Source organism: Gorilla gorilla, chromosome 14 (genome assembly GCF_029281585.2).
Source record: "Gorilla gorilla gorilla isolate KB3781 chromosome 14, NHGRI_mGorGor1-v2.1_pri, whole genome shotgun sequence".
NCBI classification, from domain to species: Eukaryota; Metazoa; Chordata; class Mammalia; order Primates; family Hominidae; genus Gorilla; species Gorilla gorilla.
The window spans coordinates 65,605,797-65,628,066 of NC_073238.2; the positions used below are offsets into that span (position 1 = coordinate 65,605,797).

At 43.0% G+C, this 22,270-nt stretch overlaps 1 protein-coding gene across 5 annotated transcripts in view; it reads right to left on the bottom strand.

Moving 5' to 3' along the window:
- The window catches only part of C14H13orf42 (chromosome 14 C13orf42 homolog), a 123,610-nt gene that overhangs the window by 17,417 nt on the left and 83,923 nt on the right, over positions 1-22,270 (bottom strand). For all 5 annotated transcript variants that reach the window (XM_031001429.3, XM_055359887.2, XM_055359889.2 and 2 more), the window contains one exon: positions 11,538-13,978. In XM_031001429.3, coding sequence (XP_030857289.1) covers positions 11,538-11,942 — 405 coding nt within the window. In that variant the 5' untranslated portion in view covers positions 11,943-13,978. The remainder of the gene's footprint in view (positions 1-11,537; positions 13,979-22,270) is intronic.

Consider the following 22,270-nt stretch of genomic DNA (forward strand, 5'->3'; position numbering starts at 1 on the left):
TATGCTCATAATTGAATAGGGTTTTATGGAAAAAGAATGGGAGTTTATGAAACAAGAACTGTAGACTAGGAAGAAAAAAACTTAGAAAAAAGTATCATCACTGAAATTTAAATACATAGTCACACATAGCCACATACAAATTTTCAATAGATGAGCTAAATAGTCAACTTGCCAGGGCTGAAGAAAAAAAATCAGTGAAATAGACAACTGAGCTGAGAAAATTATCACAAAGAGATAAAAATAAGAAGTTTGTCAGAAACTCTAGTATAACTAAACCATGGTATTATCTATTATAACTAAATATTAAAATAGTTTTGGGAGAACAGCTGCATATCTTTTGTTTCTGGTAACAGAGGTTGTAGACTCACTGGATCCAACTAACAGTTTTAGGCTTACTTTTTCCCCAGCTTTATAATGTTTGTTTTTGTTTGTTTAGAGGCAGAAAATCTCTCTGTCACTCAGGCTGGAGTGCAGTGCCGTGACCATCGTTCACAGTGGCCTCGAACTCCTGGCCTCAAGCAATCCTCCTACCTCAGTTTTCCAAAGTGCTGGGATTATAGGGATGAGCCACCTCACCTGGCCCAGCTTTATAATCTTAAAGCCATTACTTATTTTGTCAGCCCCTTGTAACTCCTGGCCTTATATGTCATGTAAATGATCATTTGGCTTTAACAAAACACTAAGTTAATAAAATGTTGCTCATATATATCAAACTGTTAGAAGCCTAACTGATAGAACTGAATTAACAGACTTAAAGCATAGTGTAAAATCTTCACATACAGTAAGTGAAATGTCACAATCCACTAAGAGAAGGAATGTACACTTTTATATACATGCCAGTTGTCAATAAATAGTGTTGGAAAACTTTGCTATTCGGGAAAATTCAAGTTGTGTTCTCAGTTCCTACTACATATCCAAATAAATTGCTGATAGACAAAGGGATTGGTTTAAAAAAAAAAAAAAGAAAAACGGAACTATTAAAAAAAGGATAATATGGCAAATATGCAATTGACCTTGGAACATGGAAGGACTTTCTAAGCATGAAAGCAATGGAAGAAATTACAGACAAAAATTGAAGACACAAAAATAAGTAGTATCTGCACATCAGAAAACGTCAAATAAATGAAAAGATGTATAATAACTTGGAGAAAATATTTTAACATATATGGAAGACAATGCGCTAATATCCTCAAAAATCCTTGTAAGTAACAAAATATAAGAAGTGTCCCTATAAATAAATAACAAAACTTTAATACAGCCAAAAGAAAATGTATAAAGACATGAATGAACAATCCACTAAATAAGAAGTATGCATTTTTATGACGATAAAAAAGGTCATTCTTCAATGACCCTTTGCAAAGGTTATTATGCAAGCAATAATAAAAGTACCTTAAGATACGGCAATTTATCTATCAAATTGGCAAACTTTTAAAATTAATGACAGTACTTGATGCTGATAAAATGCAAATAGAAGAGCTTATTAGAAACCCACTGTCAATGAAAAGCATAAATTGGTAAAATGTTTCTGGAAAGTAATACGTAAAAGAATCCCTAAAAAATAATGACCTTTGGCCTTCAACCCATTAATCACACTTTAGGAATCTCTGCTAAAAAATGCCTTACAGACATAGAGTAAAATGTGTTTATTTATAACGTTTAGCAATTGTTTAAAGAAGGTGAGTTGTTAAATTTGCCTTTTAAGCTTTTGTTTTCAAAAAGTAATGAGATGGAAAAGAACTCACAATATATAACATTAACTGAGAAAAGAATACAAAGATGTATATATGGTATGAACCAAATTTAGTACATTTATACATATATGGACATGAGGTTTGCCAGGTTTAACAAATTAAAATAAAGCATGGCAGTTGAAGACTAATTTCAGATAAACAAATGAATAATTTTTCATATAAATACATGCCAAATATTACATGGGACATCCTTATACTAAAAAAATTCTAATTTTTGCTAGGCATTCTTCATTTTATCTTACAACCCCAATGCACATATGTGCAAATACACAGGAAAATATGACTAAAAGAAAATATACCTAAAAATTATACAGTGAGTACCTCTATCTAGATGGTAGGATTCTAAGATATTTTTATTTTCTTCCCTATACTTTTCTGTGTGTTATGAATTTCATCTTACAAGCAAATATAACTTTATTATCAGAAAAAAATGTATAGTGTGTGTTTTTGATGGTGGGCTCTAATCAATTACATAATGGCTATTTTAATTATTAGGATATGATTCCACATGAATATACGCAAACTATATTCTATTCCACTAAAAAAAAGAAAAGGCATCGAAACCACACACCTATGACTTTTCAAGATCTTCCATCAAAGTTTATAACAGTTTCCTTCTTAAATTACAATTGGAGTTTCTCAGGTAATTGGTTTACTGAGCATCTACCATGTGCCTAAAACCATGCTAAAGGTTGGAGTTAAAAAGATAAATAAGATATAATGCCTCTGCTCAATGAGCTCACAGTTAGTGGCATAGATAAGCAAAAGAACAGACAATTACAGTGTGCTGAGTGCTAAAACAAGGCTCAGACGCAGGGAGGAGGGAAATCCACTGTGTTGAATTGTGGATGTGAGAAAAGGCTTCCCAGGAAGTGCTGTCTCTACTGTCTCTAAGGACAAGAAGTTAGCCAGGTGAACAAGGTGGTGTGGGGGAGAGGAAAAAGGGAGGAGGAAGTATTGTTTCTAGGCAGAGCAAACAGCTTGTGCTCAGAGGATAGATTAGGAATATAATTACACGTCTTGCAGCTTGACTGAGAGGGACTGCAGGAATCATATGCACAGTTATCAATCATTATTATACTGTCTGCCATCTTGCGGAGAACTCTGCCAAGCATAATAGGAAATTTTTTGCAGTTCATATTGAATTTTTACTGCCTTTCAACTATGTAAACCAGACACTGGCCAAGTGATAGAGACAGCTCCCCAGCCCCCGCCAGCAACTGATGCTCACAGAAAACCTGCATTTTAATATCACTGTGTTTGCAGAAATTCTCAACAGATCTGAAAAATAATCAATGGTGTAAAACAGATCCAGAACCTGCTTCCTATCCCATATGCAATTAATATACAGACAATTTGGAGTCTTTTTAGATGAATTGGATTCAGACCCTCCTGCCATAGAGGAGAAAGAGCCTCTACAGGCTGTTGATATGGTCTCATTTTATGAACCAAGGCTGAGTGGCCTTAATAGAAAATTATTCTGAAAGCTAACTATTTTCAGAATAAAACTATTTTCACTAAAAGTCAATCACTTTTGACAGGTATTCTTCAGAATTCAATGGGTTCTTTTTAAACCATTCCTATAACAGGTGAGTTTCATTAGTTGAGGATCAGGGAGGGGTGTATATTTTGCAACTAGTTCATTCAGGCAGACATATCAGAAATCCAAGCTACTCAGGGATCCATGAGAGAGTTAATGAAGTTTCCTCTGACTGTGGTGAGTGACCAGCATATTAGTCCATGTTCACACTGCTATTAAAGAAATACCTGAGACTGGGTAATTTATCAAGGAAAGAGATTAATTGACTCACAGTTCCACATGGCTGGGGAAGTCTCAGGAAACTCACAATCATGGCAGAAGATGAAGTACCTTCTTCATACGGTGTCAGGAAAGAGAAGAGCAAGCGAGAGAGGAAGTGCCACACCTTTAAAACGACCTGATCCCATGAGAATTCCCTCCCTATCATGACAGCATGGGGTAAACTGCCCCCATAATCCAATCACCTCCCTCCCTTGACACGTGGCAATTACAATTTGAGATGAGATTTGGGTGGAGACACCTAGTCAAGTCATATCAACAAGTAACCCCGCCTGAGAAAATGTCCAATGTGAACCATCTGGACTGCGTGGGAGCCATGGGGTTCCATAGGGTTCTGCTGCCAACCCCAAAACAGCAGCCTGGCTCTGTCGCCAGCCTCCCGAGCCTCTTCTCTGTGATCTAGTCAGGCATGGGTCCACTCAGATGACCCATTTCTCAAAGTGGCCTGTGGTTGTTGCTGTTTCTCTGTCCCTAAAAGTGTGGGGAGCTGTCCTCAGGGAGGACCCCAAATGCCAGCAAGCACTCTAGTCAGATGCAGAGCACAGGCTTCAACTTTTCCTCTTCACCTCCCATTGAAACCAAGACTGATCAGTCATAGAAAGAAAGGAAGTTCTGGGCCAGGCGTGGTGGCTCACACCTGTAATCCCAGCACTTTGGGAGGCTGAGGCGGGTGGATCATGAGGCCAGGAGTTCGAGACCAGCCTGGCCAACATAGTGAAACCCCGTCTCTACTAAAAATACAAAAATTAGCCAGGTGTGGTGGTGAGCGCCTGTAGTCCCAGCTACTCAGGAGGCTGAAGCAGGAGAATCACTTGAACCCGGGAGGCAGAGGTTGCAGCAAGCCAAGATCGTGCCACTGCATACCAGCGCGGGCCACAGTGCAAGACTCTGTCTCAAAAAAAAGAAAGGAAGCTCTGACACAAGCAACAACACAGACAAGCCTTGAAGACGTTGTGCTAAGTGCCATAAGACAGACACAGAAGAACAAGTATGATTCCACTTATGTCAGGTGCTAAAATGGGCAAATTCACAGAGACAGAAAGTAGAACAGAGACTACCATGGACTGGGGAAAGGGGGAAATGAGGAGTTCGTGTTCGATGGGTGCAGTTTCTGTTTGGAATGAAAAAGTTGTGGAGATGGATGATAGTGATCACTACACAACATTGTGAATGTACTTAATGCCACTGCATTGTACGCTTTAAAACAGTTAAAATGGTAATATTAAAATATTTTACTTTAAAAGACTGTTTCATATTTAAAGAAATAATTGTCAAACCTTTTATAAAAACATTCTCCTGATTTCTAAATGAGGTACTTTGAGAGGGTCCACGATCTTTTAAGGAATTCATATTCTAGGGTACTACTAACAATACTTTAATAAAGTGTCCTAAAAATACATTAATTAGGGCTTAATAATCCTTTGGATGAATTATTATACATTTATATAAATGATAATTTGCAAAAGCTCATGGGAGACTAGTGTGAAAGACCCTGGTTATTGTCTGGCTATTAACATTTTGAAGGATATCTAGTAGTATGCACTTTTACTTTTAAAAAAATTGATACAAAGTCATTCAAAGAAAAGCATTTAGTACATGGAGCGTGGTGGCTCACACCTGTAATCCCAGCACTCTGGGAGGCTGAGGTGGGTGGATTGCCTGAGTCCAGGAGTTCGAGAAAAGTATTTAATTTCTAAAGAATTTGTTAACTGTAATAGACTTCCTTACCCATAATCTGAAGACACTAAAAAGCACTCATTTCAGGAACCATGAAGTGCTGTGTGAAAATGGTAAAAGTTATGTTACATTTATTGTACCACACTAAAATAAAGCTTAAATTCGTAATGAAAATGTTTCCAAATTAGATGGTGGTGAAGATTACACAATACTGAATCGACTAAAAACCACTGACTTGTACACTGTGAAAGAGTGAGTTTTATGTATGTGAATTAAAGCTATTATATTTAAAAAAAAAAGCCCAGCTAAGAAAAGTGATGTTTATGAGTAGGTGAGAAAAGAGAGAAGTAAAATAACCCAAGGGCTCGTCATAGCAGGAGAAGGCTGCAGCTTGAAGAAATCAACAAGAACAAGCAAGTGAGACAGGCACACACAGAGGCTGAAGCCAGTCACATCCCATACGTGACCCTGGAACAAACTCCACAGGGAGCAATCAGCTGTCTAACATGCTAGGATGCAGGGTGGAGTGGAAATAGCAAAAAAACACAGCAGGACAACTTGTTACTTTTCACAGACATTTTTCTCTCCTGGGATGAACCAATTCTTCAGAGGATTTTGATAAAGGCCATTGGAAGGGTGTGTGATGTATCCATACCTCTGGCATTTGAATTCTTCCCTGGGCTCAGAAGGGGCTGGCTGAAGCTACTGAGCTCAGCTAAGCTGCCAATCCATAGTCTCTCACTAAGATGCAGTTCAGGACCATACCCTGTGTGGTTACAGCTGGGGCTCTGAGAAATCACCATAGGAATTCTGGTCTTGCTCTCTCGCAAGACCGACTACCCCCATGAGGACAAGGACTTTGTCTTCTTCACCAGCATCTAGAACAGCTCCTGACACATAGTATGTGCTCAATCAATATGTGTTAAGGGACAAGTGAGTGATATATTAATAAACTGTTACTAAAATATTATTAAGGGCATCACTAACCACATCACACAAGACTCCCTAAGTCAAGTGCCATATGAGATATTTTGAAATTCAAAGCCAGGGGAAAAATCTCACTCCCCTAAGCAATGGGTATGGTTCTTCTCAGATCATCAGAATTTTGAAACAAGTCCAGCTCTTTTTATCTTAGCTTCCAGCAAGGACAGAGCCAAATCTAAGGCTCATCTACGGCAGCTGAATTAGCTTCTATGATCTGCATATTATTTGGAGTGGTCTTGATTTTCTATGATTTTTTTTCTCTCCTGATTTTCCAATTTCTGGTGCTACTTAACAATTCTGTATGCTCTTGAATCTTGTATGTTATACAAGATCAAAATACGTTTTCCAGTCAAAAGATGCTGTAGATATATTGACAGTATGAGTTCCGACATGACACAGAAGCTAATTCAGCTACACAGAAGCTAATTCAGCTGCCACAGATTCTTCATCTCAGATACTTTGTAGAATGAGCTGGGAGATATGAAAGTATCTTGTTGAAAAATGATTTCAGGACATAATACCTACCCATCATGAAGTTCCGATTGTAGCTGTGCTTGCACTGTTTCCTCAGTTCTTTTCCTAGTGTGTACTGAGAAGTGCAAAAGTAGATGATATACAAACTCAATATTTCAATGCTGTGGAGACCTAGAGTAAAACTGGAATCACAGGTAGCCATGTGAAAAGAAGTCAAGATGGAGATAAATTCCATCCACGGATTGTGGAAAGAAAACAATTTAAAGCATACCTTCTAGCCAGTTCCTTTCAGCCAGGTTTCTCTTGAAGAAAAGAAGCCCAGTCTCTCCCACTTTGGGAGGGCTTCACCCTACACAGAATCCACGTGCAGTATGACGCAGCTGCCTCCCTAATGACTCTCCCTGGCCTAGGTGTGCAGGATAAAACAGCCTTTGCAGTACATCCTAAGGTGCACACTCTTGCATCTTCTATGTTATACAAGATCAAAACATGTTTTCCAGTCAAAGTGGATACATTGACAAGAGTGTGAGTTCTGGCACGATACAGATTGGGATCAAATCCTGGCTTTCTCTTCGTCAGGAGCATGGCCTTACACAAATCTCTTAACGCCCCCAAGCCCCAGTTTTCTCCTTTATAGAATGAGGCTAATAGCCAACAGTCAGGTTTGGAGGGTGATTAGAAGTCAGGAATACAGCTGATTGCATGGGAGCAGGGGAAGTGGGTGTAGAGGAGAACATCATTGCTCCTCCTGACTGGCCAGAAACACCCAAGGTGCCCAGAGCAGGAGGAGGCTTGTCCTGTTGGTTCAGAGACTCTACATTCCTTGACAAGACACACTTCAAACATGCCATCCTTCTGCCACACACATTATGCCCTGGGTTAGAAATTCTAACCTTTTAGCACCTAAACAATGAGTCCCAAACTACAGCTCTTTCCCAACACTGACACAAAAACCCTCACATACGGATTTTTGTTGTTTTGATTTTAAAATGTTGCAAAAAGTGTATTTCATTCATTCATTTTTATAATGACCTATTCTGAGGGAGTAGTACATTGCCACAGGGCCTGGCAGAGACTCCCACCACGCAGGGTCCCAGGAGGGGCTCCCAGACCCACCCGAGGCTCACCTCGCTTCTAGTGTGTCCTGACTTCCTCCTCCCATCGGCCCACATGGGTGGAGCTCTGGGTATCTCCAGGGGGCTGGGGTAACAGACCATTTGGTACCCTGGCCTTGGATGCCATTCACATGTCAATGGGACCTGTTAGAAAGCCTCATTCCAGAGCATGAAAGCCATATGTCTTGATCCAGCAATGGCTTGTGAAATCAAGTTATTGTGTCACGACAATTAAAAAAAAAAAATTAGAATAGCATAGAATGCTTTGGAAAACATCAGAGTGCTAAGCAAGGAACAGGAGTAAGTCTATTTCATAAAACTTTTGTTTCGTTTGTGTGTTTGGGTAAACTGGGTCAATATCCAAAATATGTTTCTTACTGCAATGGATTCTAATCAAAATAGTTTAAAAGCCACTATCTTACCACAAAAGAGGGACAGACAAGGGAACTTAGGTCCTGTGGCCAGGCCAGGGGCTTGCATCTGGATGGAGGGAGGGAGGGCAGCAGAAAGGGCCTGCCATGGTGCCCTGGAGTCACAGAGAACACTGCTCCCTCCCTATATGGAGGCCGGCTCTCCCCTCTGTATGGCACAAAAGACATCAGACTTTTAAAGGCTATAAAGCATCTACAAATGATTGATAGTATTCACTTTTATGCTCTGGAGATAGAAAAATGAGAAAGATACTGTTTCAGCTTCAAGCTCACCAAGTTCACTGCAGTCCACCAGGGGAGACACACATTTTAACAAACCACAGTAGGATGTGATGAAAGCTAAAACAGAGGTGTGTTCAGACCAATGCTGGAGAAGAGAAGAGGCTAATTCTATAGAGGGGTATATTCATTTCCTAGGGCCACTGTAACAAAGCACCACAAACTGGGTAGCTTCTGTAGCTTAGAGCTATAGATCTCACAGTTCTGGAGGCCAGAAGCTGTCTGCAGGGCCATGCTCCCTCTGAAGGTGCTGGTGAAGGGTCTGTTCCAGGCCTTTCTCCTGGCTTCTGGTAGGTCCTTGGCTTTTGTCCGTGGCATTCTCCCTGCATCTCTGTGTCCTCACATGGCCATCTTCTTATGAAAACACCAGTCCTATGGGATTAGGGGCCCATCCTACTCCAGCATGACCTCATCTTAACTAATTACATCTGCAATCACCTAGTCTCTAACTGAGGTCACTATCTGTGGTACTGGGGGTTAGGACTTCCACATATACATTTTGAGGGGATACAGTTCAACTCATAGTAGGTAGTCAGGGGAAAGAATGGTGTTTTCCCTAAACCTGGAATGTCAGCAGAGCTTTCTCCCAAAGCATGGGGTAACGGCATTCCAGGGCAAAGGATTCCTTCTGGTCCCCTGTCCCGGCAATGCACAGAGACCCAGGCAGCCATGGGCCACCCCACCAGCCATGAAGCCTGAACCCATCATTTCACAGGCAGGCCCAGCATACAGCTGTTTCTGTCAGAGCCATGGGGAAAGACAGCAGCTGAAAAGACTGCTAAGAGCCTCCTGTATCCAACATTTCAGAGTCAGTGAACGCTGGAGTAAGTACCTGGTATGTGCTGGGAACAATTACGTGCAGGAACCTACTCCTCACATTATCATTTCCATTACTACCTGACAGAAAAACAGACCCAGAGAGGTGAACTTCCCTTAACAAAGGCACACAGCTGGTAAATAGCAGAACTAAAATTCAAATCTTGGTCTGATTGACTTCAGTGTCCTTTCAAAACTCTTTCCTGATTGTGCTGTGGTGAGAGGCATCTCTGAAGGAGATCCCTACATTATATCAGGCCCATGTGCCTCTGCACAGCCATTCAAAGGGCTAGAACTGGTCATTCTGCTTCTATTCCCTCCATCTTCAGATAGCTCAACAAGGAAGGGAGGTAGGTCCTATAAGAGAGAGCTCCATTTGCAGAGAAATGTAGTACCTAGAGGAAATCTAGCCAGTGCCTACTACCCCAGAACATCCAAGCTGGAAAGGAGTCCAGAAACCACTGCAACCCCGTCTGTCATCAGAGGTGGCTGGCCCACAGATCTACAGCTGGCTGGCCATGGAGTCAGCACCAGGACCCGTGACTAGGACCCTTTTTTATGGGCCCACAACACTGACATACTTTTAGAGTTAAAATGATTATTTAAACTGCTCCCACCTGGTATAACATGCAGACAGTTGAAACCAATTGGGTTAGGCCAAGCCCTAGAGATTTGATAGTGGGCCAGTCAGTCATTCAACATTAATGGAGTTTGCACGGCCTACAGGACACTCTGGGGAGAAAGCAACGAAGCGGGAGACAGGTCTGCTTCAAACATCTCATCTGGTCATCAGGAAAATGACTGATGGAAGTACACAACAAAACAGCCTTAACCTATGGGCATTAGAAATAAATAAAAGCAGGCTGAGTTTGGCGACTCACACCTGTAACCCCAGCAACTTTGGGAGACCAAGGCAGGAGGACTGCTTGAGGTCAGGAGTTTGAGACCAGCCTGAGCAACAAAGCAAGACTCCCATCTCTACAAAAAAAAAAAATTTTAATTAGCCACGTGTGGTGGCAGGTGCCTGTAGTCCCAGCTACTTGGGAAGCTGAGGTGGCAGGATCACTTGAGTCCAGGAGGTTGAGGTTGCAGTGAGCTATGATCATGCCACTGCACTCCAGCCTGAGCAACAGAGGAGACTCTGTCTCTAAATAAATACAAGTCTGAGGAAATAAAGGAAAGAGTAACTGAATGAATTGCCGGCTCATAATTAAAATTAGGTGACCTAGCACCTAGAGGTGGGTCACTGAGCCTCAGTTTTCCCTTCTGTGATACTGAAGGAGTTCCTCCCTACCTACTGTACTGGCTTTATTGTGATGCTCAAGAAAAGATGGTATATACAAAACACTGCAATAAGCATAAACAAAGAGATAAATGCAAATTATTTCTTTCACTCATTTCATGCTTGTGACTGTCTGGAGACCTCCAGTGCCCAAAGCCATCCGGGAATCTCCCAAGAGACACAGACTCTCTCCGTGGCTATGCCTGAGCCACCACATGCCTGGTCTGAGGTACAGATGGAGGAATTTTCCAGTTGTTTGGCTTGCGTGGGGCTAAGCACCTCAATATTTGAAAACATCTAGTCATACGATGATTTCACTTTTCACCAGGATTTTTAGATGTGACAACAATGATTTTTTAAAAACCAACAATTTGTTGAAAAATGATTTGCTGTCATCCAAATGCCATGCAAGCATTATCCCACCTATAACACTGGGAAGGAATTGATAGATGTGCAATGCAAATACGGTGCCGCCTGACACCAAAACCCATGTCTTCCCCACCGAGCTGCTCTGTGGACACCATTACCTGCTCCTTTTTGCTTCCTGGGTATTAAAAATAAACATGGATCAAGAAACTACCAATCAGGCACTATGCTTATTACCTGGGTGACAAAATAATCTGTACACCAAACCTTTGTGACACACAGTTTACCTATATAACAAACCTGCATGTGTACCCCTGAACCTAAAATAAAGTTAATAATAAATAAATGAGTAATAAACATGGGCTTAGCCACCCTTCCCCAGGCTGGGGATATGGCCGCATAAAGCATCTGAGGACTATTGCGCCGCGGCTCAGAATGTGTCAGATTAATTAAGCCATGCAGAGGTAGGAAGAAGCTTTCAAACAGTTGTCCAAGGCTCTCAGAAAAACCCTCATCTAAATTGTACTGCTCAGCAGCACTTACCTTTATTTCTTTGGGAGTAGACCGGACAGGAGTCTTTTTCCCTCCCTTGGAGGAGGTTGAGGAAATCCCCTGGGTGCGGTGGGGCTTCAGATCACTGAAGCTGCTGAGATATTTTTTGCGCAAGGCCAGCAGCTCCTGCAGGTACTGCAGGCAGTCCTGGGTGCGCGAATACATCCACGCCCGGTCCTCCTCCTGCCGCAGGTAGTACAGGCTGGTGTCCATGCTACTGGTGCTTTTGTACTTCTTTAAGGACTCGCTGAATTTCTCCCCGTGGTCCCCGACCACATACATGGAACTGCTTCGAATCAGCTTCACTGCAGGGCTGGCTGCTTCGTAGAAGGGGCTCTCGGCCGCCGTCTTTCTCTGTGGGCTGGAGTTAAAGATGGAGTGGATCTTTCTGAACATAGTGCTCGATTTCTTTCTGTGGGTACCTTCCAGCTGCCTGTGCTGCCGCCACTTGATCTAGATGCGGGGAGAGAAGCCGACATCCAGGCCTCGCACCATCTGCCTTCCAGGAGGCCTCTGATCTCTGGGATCCCAGGGAGCACTGGCTTGATCAGGTGGGTAACCTGCACATCTCCCATGGGGGATGTTTACATCCTATAACCAAGAGGCCACAAACAACCCGAAGATAGAAGGTGGCGCACTGTGAGCTTAAAAATGAGTGCCGTGGCTGGCTTTATGAAGCACTGGGTGCAAATACCTTCTGTGCTCTCCCGTGGAAGGCCCCAGCTGGATGAAGAAAGTGGGACAGAGCTTTGACTGCTCAGTTATTTTCTTTCCTTTTCACTTTCCATCGCTGGCCATGGTCTCACTCAGTTTGAGTTGATCTTGGTGTGAATTTTTACATTTCCACCTGGGCTGAGCTGACTCCGGTTCTGAATTCTCTGAATCCAAAATGAAATTCTACTTAGCAGGGACAGCCCTTACCCAAAAATCATGTGTTGCTCAGGGTAAAATCTAGTCCCCCGAGATGGGCCAGGGTGGACACACCAGGGCGTTGACAGGAGCTCGCAGATCCCTCCGATAAGCTGGGCTCTGAGTAGGCATCTGAGCGTCCTGGAAGAGCCTTGCCCTGCGGTAATAGGACCTCACAGCCGTTACCGGATAGCAGCCCATTGTGGAGGCAGGAGGAGGATTCAGATATCCGGACCACGACTTTTTGCACAAAAGCATCAGTGAGCTGAAGGGTGGCCACATTTGTGGGGCATTTGTGGGCCTGAGCACATTTTTAACTTAGACTAGTTAACATCAGATATAAACTGTTTTTTCAAGAGGGCTGTAGGAATCTATTAGAATTCCAGAGATGTTCTCTGTAGCACTTTTCTCAGGCAGATGCTAAACATTGTTATTTTGTTCATTCTTCTATGCAGTCTATTTCTCTCCTAGACTACAGTCAGAGAGTACAAGCCTGCACCAGTCTCTAGGTCAGGCATTTTCTTAAGCTATGAGCTAAGAGAAAGTATGAGCCCCCAGAAATTGTATGTAAAGCATTACTGAATGAATGTATTAGCATGGTTTATTTTTGCTGTTTGCTCTGTGTGTGTGGGGTGTGTGTGTGTGTGTGTGTGTGTGTGTGTGTGTCTTTTAAGAGAAAGAAAAGATTCATGGTTTTATCAGATATTCAGAGGTCTGTGATGCAAATAAAAACATTTTTAAATGTTTCTATCCTGCATCAGAACAATAACGATACTTTTCTTTGTATGACTGTAAAATATCATTATAAATGTTTTCCTGTTGAGGGCATCCTCTGCCTGTGGCATTCTTCTAAGCACTGGGGTAGCACAGCCCCTCACATGTGGAGCATTTCAGCTTCACAGTTGTAGCATGCTTTAGGGATGATAAAGCATCTCCACACATATTAACTTATTTAATATTTGCAGCTTCCTTGGAAGAGAAGCATTATTTCCATTATCATCTTTAGTGGTCATCAATTCACAGATGAAGAAGGGGCACCCTGGAGAGGTTATGAGACTTGTCTGTGGTCTCAATCAGGCGAGTGCAGAACCAGTCCTCAGACCCAACTGTCCAGCTTCCAGCCCATTATGCTGGTCCCAATGCCCCCTCACTGCAATGAACTCATAAAGTCACCGAGTTCCCAGGTATCCAGGGGAAGTCTCTCTCCAAACCACTTCCCTACCTTGACTCATGCATAATATCAAAGCACCCGGGATGGGTAAGTGCTGACTGAACTTCTTCTCAGAGGTATCCACAGGCTATGACTACACAGCCTTTCTCAGTAGCTTGTGCCAGTGGGTTTACAATTACGCTTATTCTACATGGATTTAGAGAGTTTAAATCAATAAAAATGAAGTTTACCTCCATATCCAGAATGCCACAAGCGACCTAACCTCTTGATCACGAAGGGAATAAAACTGTCTTCCTCTACATTCTCCTTTCTTCACTCCTACCTCGTGCTGGATTCTTCCCAAGGGTCAGACCTAGAAAGAAAATTGAGATAAAATTCTACTGACATCAACCTGCAGAACATTTCATGAACACAAAATGGACAGGACATTAAGCAACAGCCATGACCCAGCAGCTCACTGCTGTCAGTCACCTCTGACGCCAGTCCTGTCCTGAAGCCGCCTCCCTCCTGGAGCTCCTACTGAGTTGGGTGAGGGGAAAGAATGCTTTCTCCCTACAAAATACTCGTCACCTCTGCTGGTGGAGGAAATTCATCCAGAATAGTGACTGCCTTTAACGTATCTTATTTAGATTTTCTCACAGCCTCAGCTATAAGAAACGGGTGTGAAATCACCTTGTGGTTTTCCAAAGTGTATTTTGTGTGTGTGTGTGTGTGTGTACGTGTGTTTGTGTTTCAAGTAGAGACAGGGTCTTGCTATGTTGCCCAGGCTGGTCTTGAACTCTTGGCCTCAGCAATCCTCCTGCCTTGGCCTCCAAAAGTGCCTGGATTACAGGAGTGAGCAACCATACCTAGCCACAAAGTGTATCACAAAGAAACTACAAGTGCCCATCAAACCCCAAATCAGGCCCCCCAGGCTTGACTCTTTTTACACATTGTGGAATGTGGACAAACATCTAAGCAGGGAGAGAGAAGGGCCTGCATCCTCTCCCCCAGCCTAGCCCCTCCACATCAGCCCCACTGCCTATGTGCTTTTCACTGGGCTCAGACCAGATTTCCTCTTCCTGGTGGTGTCAGAGCCCTGAGGCTTGGCCAGAGAATCTGCATAAAGTGACTTGTGTAACAAAACTTGCTTTATTCCAGAATTTCTCAAATGTAAAGGGCAGAACCCCAGAGTGATGGCTGAGCAGTCCAGAGGATTTGCCACGTAGCAGTGCTGGGCTGGGGCAGCTACAGGCAGCAGGTGTAGAAGAGCTGACTGAGCCTCTGCCTGCTCCTAGACAAGCCTGGTCTTGTGGTGTTGCTCATGACTGGAAGGGCAGGCCAGGGTAGCAGGAGAGAATGAGAGTATGGGCCTTACTCAGAGTTTGAATCACAGGTCAACTACCTGCCAGCTTAAGAAAGTTATTTAAACCTCTGAACTCTGGGTCTCTCACCTCCAAAACTAGATACCACCTATTTCATAGGGCTGGTGTAATGATTAAATGAGATACTATATCCTTTGCCCTACATCTTCTCATGCCTCCCTGCAACCCCACTCTGCCTCTGGTAAATACCATTTTATTCTCTATCTCTGTGTATTTGACTTTTTTTCTCCTTTTTAAGATTCCACATATAGTGAGATCGTGCAGAATTTTTATTTCTGGGTCTGGCTTATTTCACTTATCATAATGTCCTCCAGGTTCACTTGTGGTGAGTGGCAGAATCTTCTTTTTTAAAGCTAAATAATATTCTACTACAGATAGATGATAGATAGATAGATAGATAGATAGATAGATAGATAGATAGATAGAAATAGATAGACAGACAGACAGACAGACAGACAGACAGACAGCTTCTTTATCCATTCATCCATCAGTGAACACTTTGGTTGTTTCCGTATCTTGGCTATTGTAAGTAATGCTGCAATGTGCAGATATGTAGGATGAACAAGTCTAGGACTCTAATGTACAACATGAGGAGTACATCAAAGAATAATGTGTCGTATTTGAGATTTCTGCCAAAAGAATAGGTTTTAGGTGTTCTTGTCAAAAAAGGAGGGAGATGGATAACCATGTGGGATGATAGATATGTTCATTTGCTTCACTGTAGTAACCATATCACTTTGTATATCAAAAGATCATGTCATATACCTTAAACAAATACAATTAAAAAACAACAAAAATAAATGAGATAACAGAGAGCACTTAATATGCATATTTCCTCAATCATAGTAATTATTACTTATAGGAATACAAAAATATGATTACTACTACTTCTACTTCACAGTTCCCAGCATGTAGTTGCCAAGCTATTATTCCAGGCAAATATTTGGAATCCAATTATAATTCAAGGGGCCTTTCATCCTGCAATATTTGTAGAGATCACAGGCTCAAATGGGCCATCCTTAATAATAATCAGCTAGAAACTGCTAGTTTTACCCACTATCCTGAAGAGTGCTAAGTTTCCCTAAGATGTTCATTGGTTCCCCCTATCGTGACTAGCACACCTGCTTACGGGGCATTTGACCAGGCACCCTGTCCCTTTCAGGCGTGGATTCAGGTGAGCACCCCATCATTTTCCTCCCTACAGTTGGGGATGTTGCCTCGTATCATGGTGTAACCGGGGATAGTCTGTGGCACACACCTCTCAAGGTCATGGTTCCTTTAATCCCACCAGCCTGCAACTGTACTTCATCTAGAGTCCCAAATCAAAGAAAACAATCAGCACCTTGGTCCCTAATTGCACATCTAGAAATCCTCTCCATCACTCCCCTGACAGGAAGGTGACTCTGAGTCAGTCCTTCCCAGAGGCTGGGAGGTGGGGGTGATGGGGAACGAAGGAAGAGCACAGAAGAAGAAGGGGACGCTGAGAAAAGGAAGAGATCAAATAAATGTGTTGAATATTGAATGAAGGGTAAGATTACAAAGTTCGACAACGTGTATCCCATGTCACGAAGTCCAAGTCCATTTGCACAGTGTATTGGAACATTTAGCTTTCTGGTTGCACTATGAATTCGGAGGAAAGAATTTTCCCTGGAGACCAGCTTCCCTGGCTCAGACAGCAAGGCCCTGTGCTTTAGATCTTTGACAGATGAAGGACAGTTCCCTGGGGAAAGAGCAGCTCCAAATCTCCCTGGGCTCGGCCCTCCACATATGAAGACCAAAAGCAGAATAACACATCTCTACACCATCCCTTCTTACTTTAACATGCTGGGAAACCTCTAAAAAAAAAAAAAAAAAAAAAAAGGCCTTGTAAGCAAACATTAGATCCTCTGAGGTTTACAAGACTGAAAATGTACTGGTGCTTGAGTACACAAAGGGCTGGTGGTGGGACTATATCCTCCTTTAGAAGGTGTGGCCCTAATTTGGGAGCATCGTGTACATTGCTGCCCATCAGGCAGAAGGCGCGCATCTGAAAATGGGAGGTAGGGTAACCCAGCTAAGCCAAGCTTGGAGATGAGTAATGAGAGGCTGGGTTGGAGAAAGTTGGAAGGGAAGGGTGAAGGTGGCAACAGGAAGTTAAAGGAGGGTCTTAAAGGCCAGTTCAACAACTTTGGATTTAATTCTACAAGGTGCCTGTTATCAGACCTCTGGGAGCCCATAAAACATTTTCACTCAATTTAGAAAAAGTGCCCTCTCCAGGTGAAGGCCAGGTAAGCAGTCCCCACTGGCTCCCTTGGCAGGTGCCCGGGTACAGTGTACAACCCACACAACAGTATATGGTGACCCTGGCTGGTTAAAAACTTAGAACAGAAGATGATGTGGCAAATGGAACTGTGAGAAAATTCCATTTAGGAAACTTAAGTAGGAGCTCCATGTGATTCAAGAAAGGCTAATTATTTGTTTATCTATTACTATGTACAAACCATCCCAAGACTTCCCTGGCTTAAAGTAATGATCATTATATTTGCTCACAAATCTGCAATTTAGCTGGGCTTCTGTTGGATGTGCCAGTGGCACTTATGTGGCTGCATTCAGTGGTGGGTTGTCTGGGTCTAGGCACAAATGGGGAGCCTCTCCCTCTCCACATGGTCTCTCCAGTGAGGTGGCTGGAATACTTAAATGGCTGCTCAGGGCATCTAACAGTTCAAAGGTGGACACGGCCAAGCCTTCAGGCTGAAACTGGGAACTAGCACCCTGGTTTTCCTGCCCAATTCTATTGATTTAGTCAAATCACAAGACCAACTCAGATTAAGGGGAGGGGACTACACAAGGGTGTGAGTACTAGAAGAATGGCTCATTGGGGCCACAGATATAGTAGACTGCCACATTTCCTTAGGAAGCTAAGATGCCCATCCAGGTGGAAGTGGGGAGGACATCATTGGACAGCAGCCAGTGAACAGATTTTTCTAAGAATAAGCTCCAAATTATTTGTAGTCAGCTTTGAGAATACTATATATCCTAGTCAGTTTATTTTTCTAAATGTATTCAGCAAAGACTAATAGCAAAATAGATTATAGTGCCCAAAATTGAGTTTCATAAATCATTGTAGAAATAGGTCTCATTTTCCAAAAATGTAAAAGGAAAGTGAATAATTAGGAGTGGATTATATAATACTTTCGAAAGACAAATTCAGGGACTGAGCCTTATCTTTAATCATTTTAAAGTGATATACTGCAGCATTTTATTGGAACTTTTAGAAAAAAGATATAGTCTTCTCATGAATGCTTATGCTTCCTTATCAAACATTTACATGACAATCAACAGAAAAATTGAGTGTGAATTTCCAAACCCAAGGTAGAAGGCTGAGACTGATGGTACTTTTGGGGTTGGAGTAAATAAAATATCTGCAGTCCAGTATTTTTTTCACATTCTCCTGCACCTACCTCCTACTTACCACTCTTCCCAGACCTTCCTCTCCCCTCCTATTTTTTTCTTTTTTCTCTAATTTAAGGCTATCATATTAAGAGTATCAGTTTGGCTTCCATAACTGAAATAGGAATATACATATTTATTTTTCTCTTGTGTAACAGTGCAGAGGAAGCTAATCCAGGGGAGATGTCTCTGCTCCATGTGAACACTCAGGGACCCAGGCTCTTTCCATGTCATTGCTCCCTCACTCCCTAAGTAGGTTGCTCTTGCCTGCATGGTCAAAAGTGGCTCAGAAGAAAGTATCCTTGTTTCAGCCAATAGAAAAATGGGAAGGAAAAGGCTTTGCACATTCCTTTCACTTGTAATCACCTCCCATTGACCAGAATCTACTCACAAGGTACCCAGAGCTGCATGGGGAGCTAAGAAATGTGGTCTTTTGTGGCATGATCTTGTGTCCAGTTCCAACTTCTGTTGCTATAGCAGCTCTGGGGTCAGGGGGAGGCAACCAACAATCTCTGATAGATGGCTCAGTTTCATTTGTGGAGTTAGGAAGGAGAAGGGAAATAAGATGAAGAAGACATTTTCTTCATCTGGACCTTGAGTAGTGACATCGAGGGAAAAACAACTTTCTAGCTTTTCACAAGATCAAAGTCTTCCTATTTATCCCGACAGGGAACTGGTCTGGCTGCCTCCTCCACAACAGTCCTCCAGAAGACACCTGGAGAGGGGCACGACAGGCCTCCTACCTCACGCTTCCTCACGTCTTCACCTCCTCAATCGATGGAAGGACACTGATTGCTTTGTGGGGCTCCAAGTGTTGGGCCACCAGGCATTTGCTGTTGGATTAGCCTCAGTGAGTCTTCCCTAGAATCAGGAGTCAGTCAACACTGGGGCAGAGAGTGAAGCTGCCCTGATGGGGGCATTCAAGGTGGTGGTTTTTTTACACAGGCAGCCTCGGCTATCTGCTTTCATTGATGAGAAGTGGTGACTCTTCTTCAGGCAGCAGCAAGAACTCAGAACATATTTAGGTGAAACAATCCCTGCACATAGAGTGACCATACATCCAGTTTGTCTACTACTTGTATATGGCATAATTATGAATAGCACCCCAAATAGATGATCTTGTAGCCTAGGGTGCTAGTGACACAGCCAACCTGGCCTTATTTGCATGCTTGGGCATACAGTATGCCCAGGGGTATAGTATGCCCAGGAATACAGCATGCCTAGGTGTATGGCATGCCCAAGGGTACAGTATGCCCAGGTGTACTGTGTGCCCAGGCGTATGGCATGCCCTGGTGTTATGGTGTGCCCAGGCATACAGCATGCCCTGGTGTATAGTGTGCCCAGGTGTACGGCATGCCCAAGAGTACAGTATGCCCAGGTGTACAGTGTGCTCAGGCGTACGGCATGCCCTGGTGTATGGTGTGCCCAGGCGTATGGCATGCCCACGTGTACAGTATGCCCGGGTGTACAGTATGCCCAGGTGTACAGTATCCCCAGGTGTATGGCACACCCTGTGGCTGCAAGCATGGAGTGAGCTGCAGATCCTCAAGTCATCAAGAGGAAATGAGAGGTTTCAGAACTGGTTCAGTCAATAACACCTGGGTGCACTGGGAACAGAGTGTTTGTTTGGAATTTAGTAACCTTCACTAAACCTGGTGAATTCACAGGTGATATCAGTGGGTGCAAATGGCTCAAAAAGAGTCCTCGTTTGTCTGATCAGCTTGTCTCTAGCAGAGCCAGAAAAGCATTGAATGCTTTCCTGCTGCCATGGCATACAGAGTGAGAGGGGAAATCGCCAAGAGGTGGAAGCAACCCAAATGCCCATCAACAGATGCACAGATAACCAAATGTGGTCTATACCTGCCATGAAATAGCACCCAGCCTTAAAAGGGAAGGAAATTCTGACACACCCTACAACATGGATAAGCCTTGAAGACATGATGCGAAGTGAAACAAGACAGACACAAAAAGACAAATACTGTATGATTTCCCTTATATGAGGTGCCCAGAGTAATGAAATTCATAGAGACAGAAAGAATGGTGGTTGCCAAGGGCAGAGGAGAGGAGAAAATGGGAAGTTAGTGCTTGATCTGGACAGAGTTTCAGTTTGGGAAGATGAAAAGAGTTCTGGAGGCGGATGGTGGTGGCTGCACAGTGTGAATGTACTTAACGCCACTAAATTGTACACTTAAAAATGGCTAAAATGATAAATTTAAAAACAAATAGATTCCCAAGGCCCTCTAGAGGAACTCCCGACTCAAAGAGATCGGAGAATCTGGGAATTTTTCCTTTTAAAAAAAAAGAAAGCATCCCAGAGGATTATTACCATCAAGGAAGTTTAGGAAAGTATTGAAGTCCGCGCTGATTTATAGGCACTCAATAAATGGTCACTCAATAATAGTTGCCATTGTTACTAATAATGTAAATGGTTTCATCTGTAGAGGTTCCACTTGAGAATTACAGTAATAATCATGGTTAATATCTGCAAGCACTGACTACGTGTGCTGGGCTTTTACATGTGTCATCTCACTGAATCCTATAACTTTGCCTATCAGGTATGATTATTGTCCCCACCACAGAGATGGGGACATTTAGAAGTGGACCTTTTTAAGTGATGTGCCCGGCCTCCTATATCTATTGTGTGATAGAGCCAAGATGTGAACGCAGAAGCTGTGTCACTGGAAGCGGGTATCCTTGCCGCATTATGAGAAGCTCCACCGGGGCAGGAATTGTGAATGCTCTTGCTCCCTGCTGTATCCACATTGCCCTTCTAGATATGTAGTAGGAGCTTTATAAATACGTGTTAAATGAGATTCAACGTTTTTATGATCACAAAAAATGGTTATCTGAATATTTGTCAAAGGAGAAATGCCTTGAGACTGTTTCCACCACTTCCCACCTTCTTTATTTGTCTCTAACTTCAGAAGTCCTGAAAAGGCACCAGATGTGGAGTTAGAAGACCTGGGTTCTATTTTCGGTTCTGTCAATCATTGCTGTGTGACTTTGGGAAAGCCTTTGGTTTCTTCTTCAGTAAAATGCCCGTCATAGGCGAGGTGGCTCACACCTGTAATCTCAGCACTTTGGGAGGCTGAGGCAGGTGCATCACTTGAGGTCAGGAGTTAAAGACCAGCCTGGCCAACATGGTGAAACCCTGTCTCTACTAAAAATACCAAAATTAGCCAAGCATGGTGACACGTGCCTGTAATCCCAGCTACTCGAGAGGCTGAGGCATGAGAATCTCTTGAACCTGGGAGGCAGAGGTTGCAGTGAGCTGAGATCACACCACTGCACTCCAGTCTGGGCGACTGAGCGAGACTCCGTCTCAATAAACAAATAAATGCCCGTCATAATAAACCCTGCCCTCTTCTGCCCCCTGGTGGTTGGGTTTTAAGGGTTCTCCAGCCACACAAGCTGTAGTGGTTGGTAGCTGAGCCCAGGGTTGAGAGCAGGATAGAGTTGCCCTCCTGCACTCAGAAGGGCGCGGAACTGTGCTGAGGAACACTGCGAAGGATTCACCAAGCAGATCAGAGCCCAGAGACCTAGAACGGTGCCACGGGAAGTGTGGAAATATTCCAAACTGCATACCTCAGTGGCGACCAAAGACATTTAAATTAAAACCAAACCACATTTAATACTTGTTAGACCAGACCTTGAGAAAAATGATACCTGGGGTTGCAAGGGTGGGGAAAGTTTCAGGGAAAAGTTATTTTAATATGCTGTTAGTGACAGCATCTATTGGAATAACTTTTGTATGGGGTATTTTGGAAATACATATCAAAATCCTTAAAATTGTGCATTCACTTTGATTTGGCTATTCCACTTCTACTACTCTAGCCTGAAAAAAATTTTCT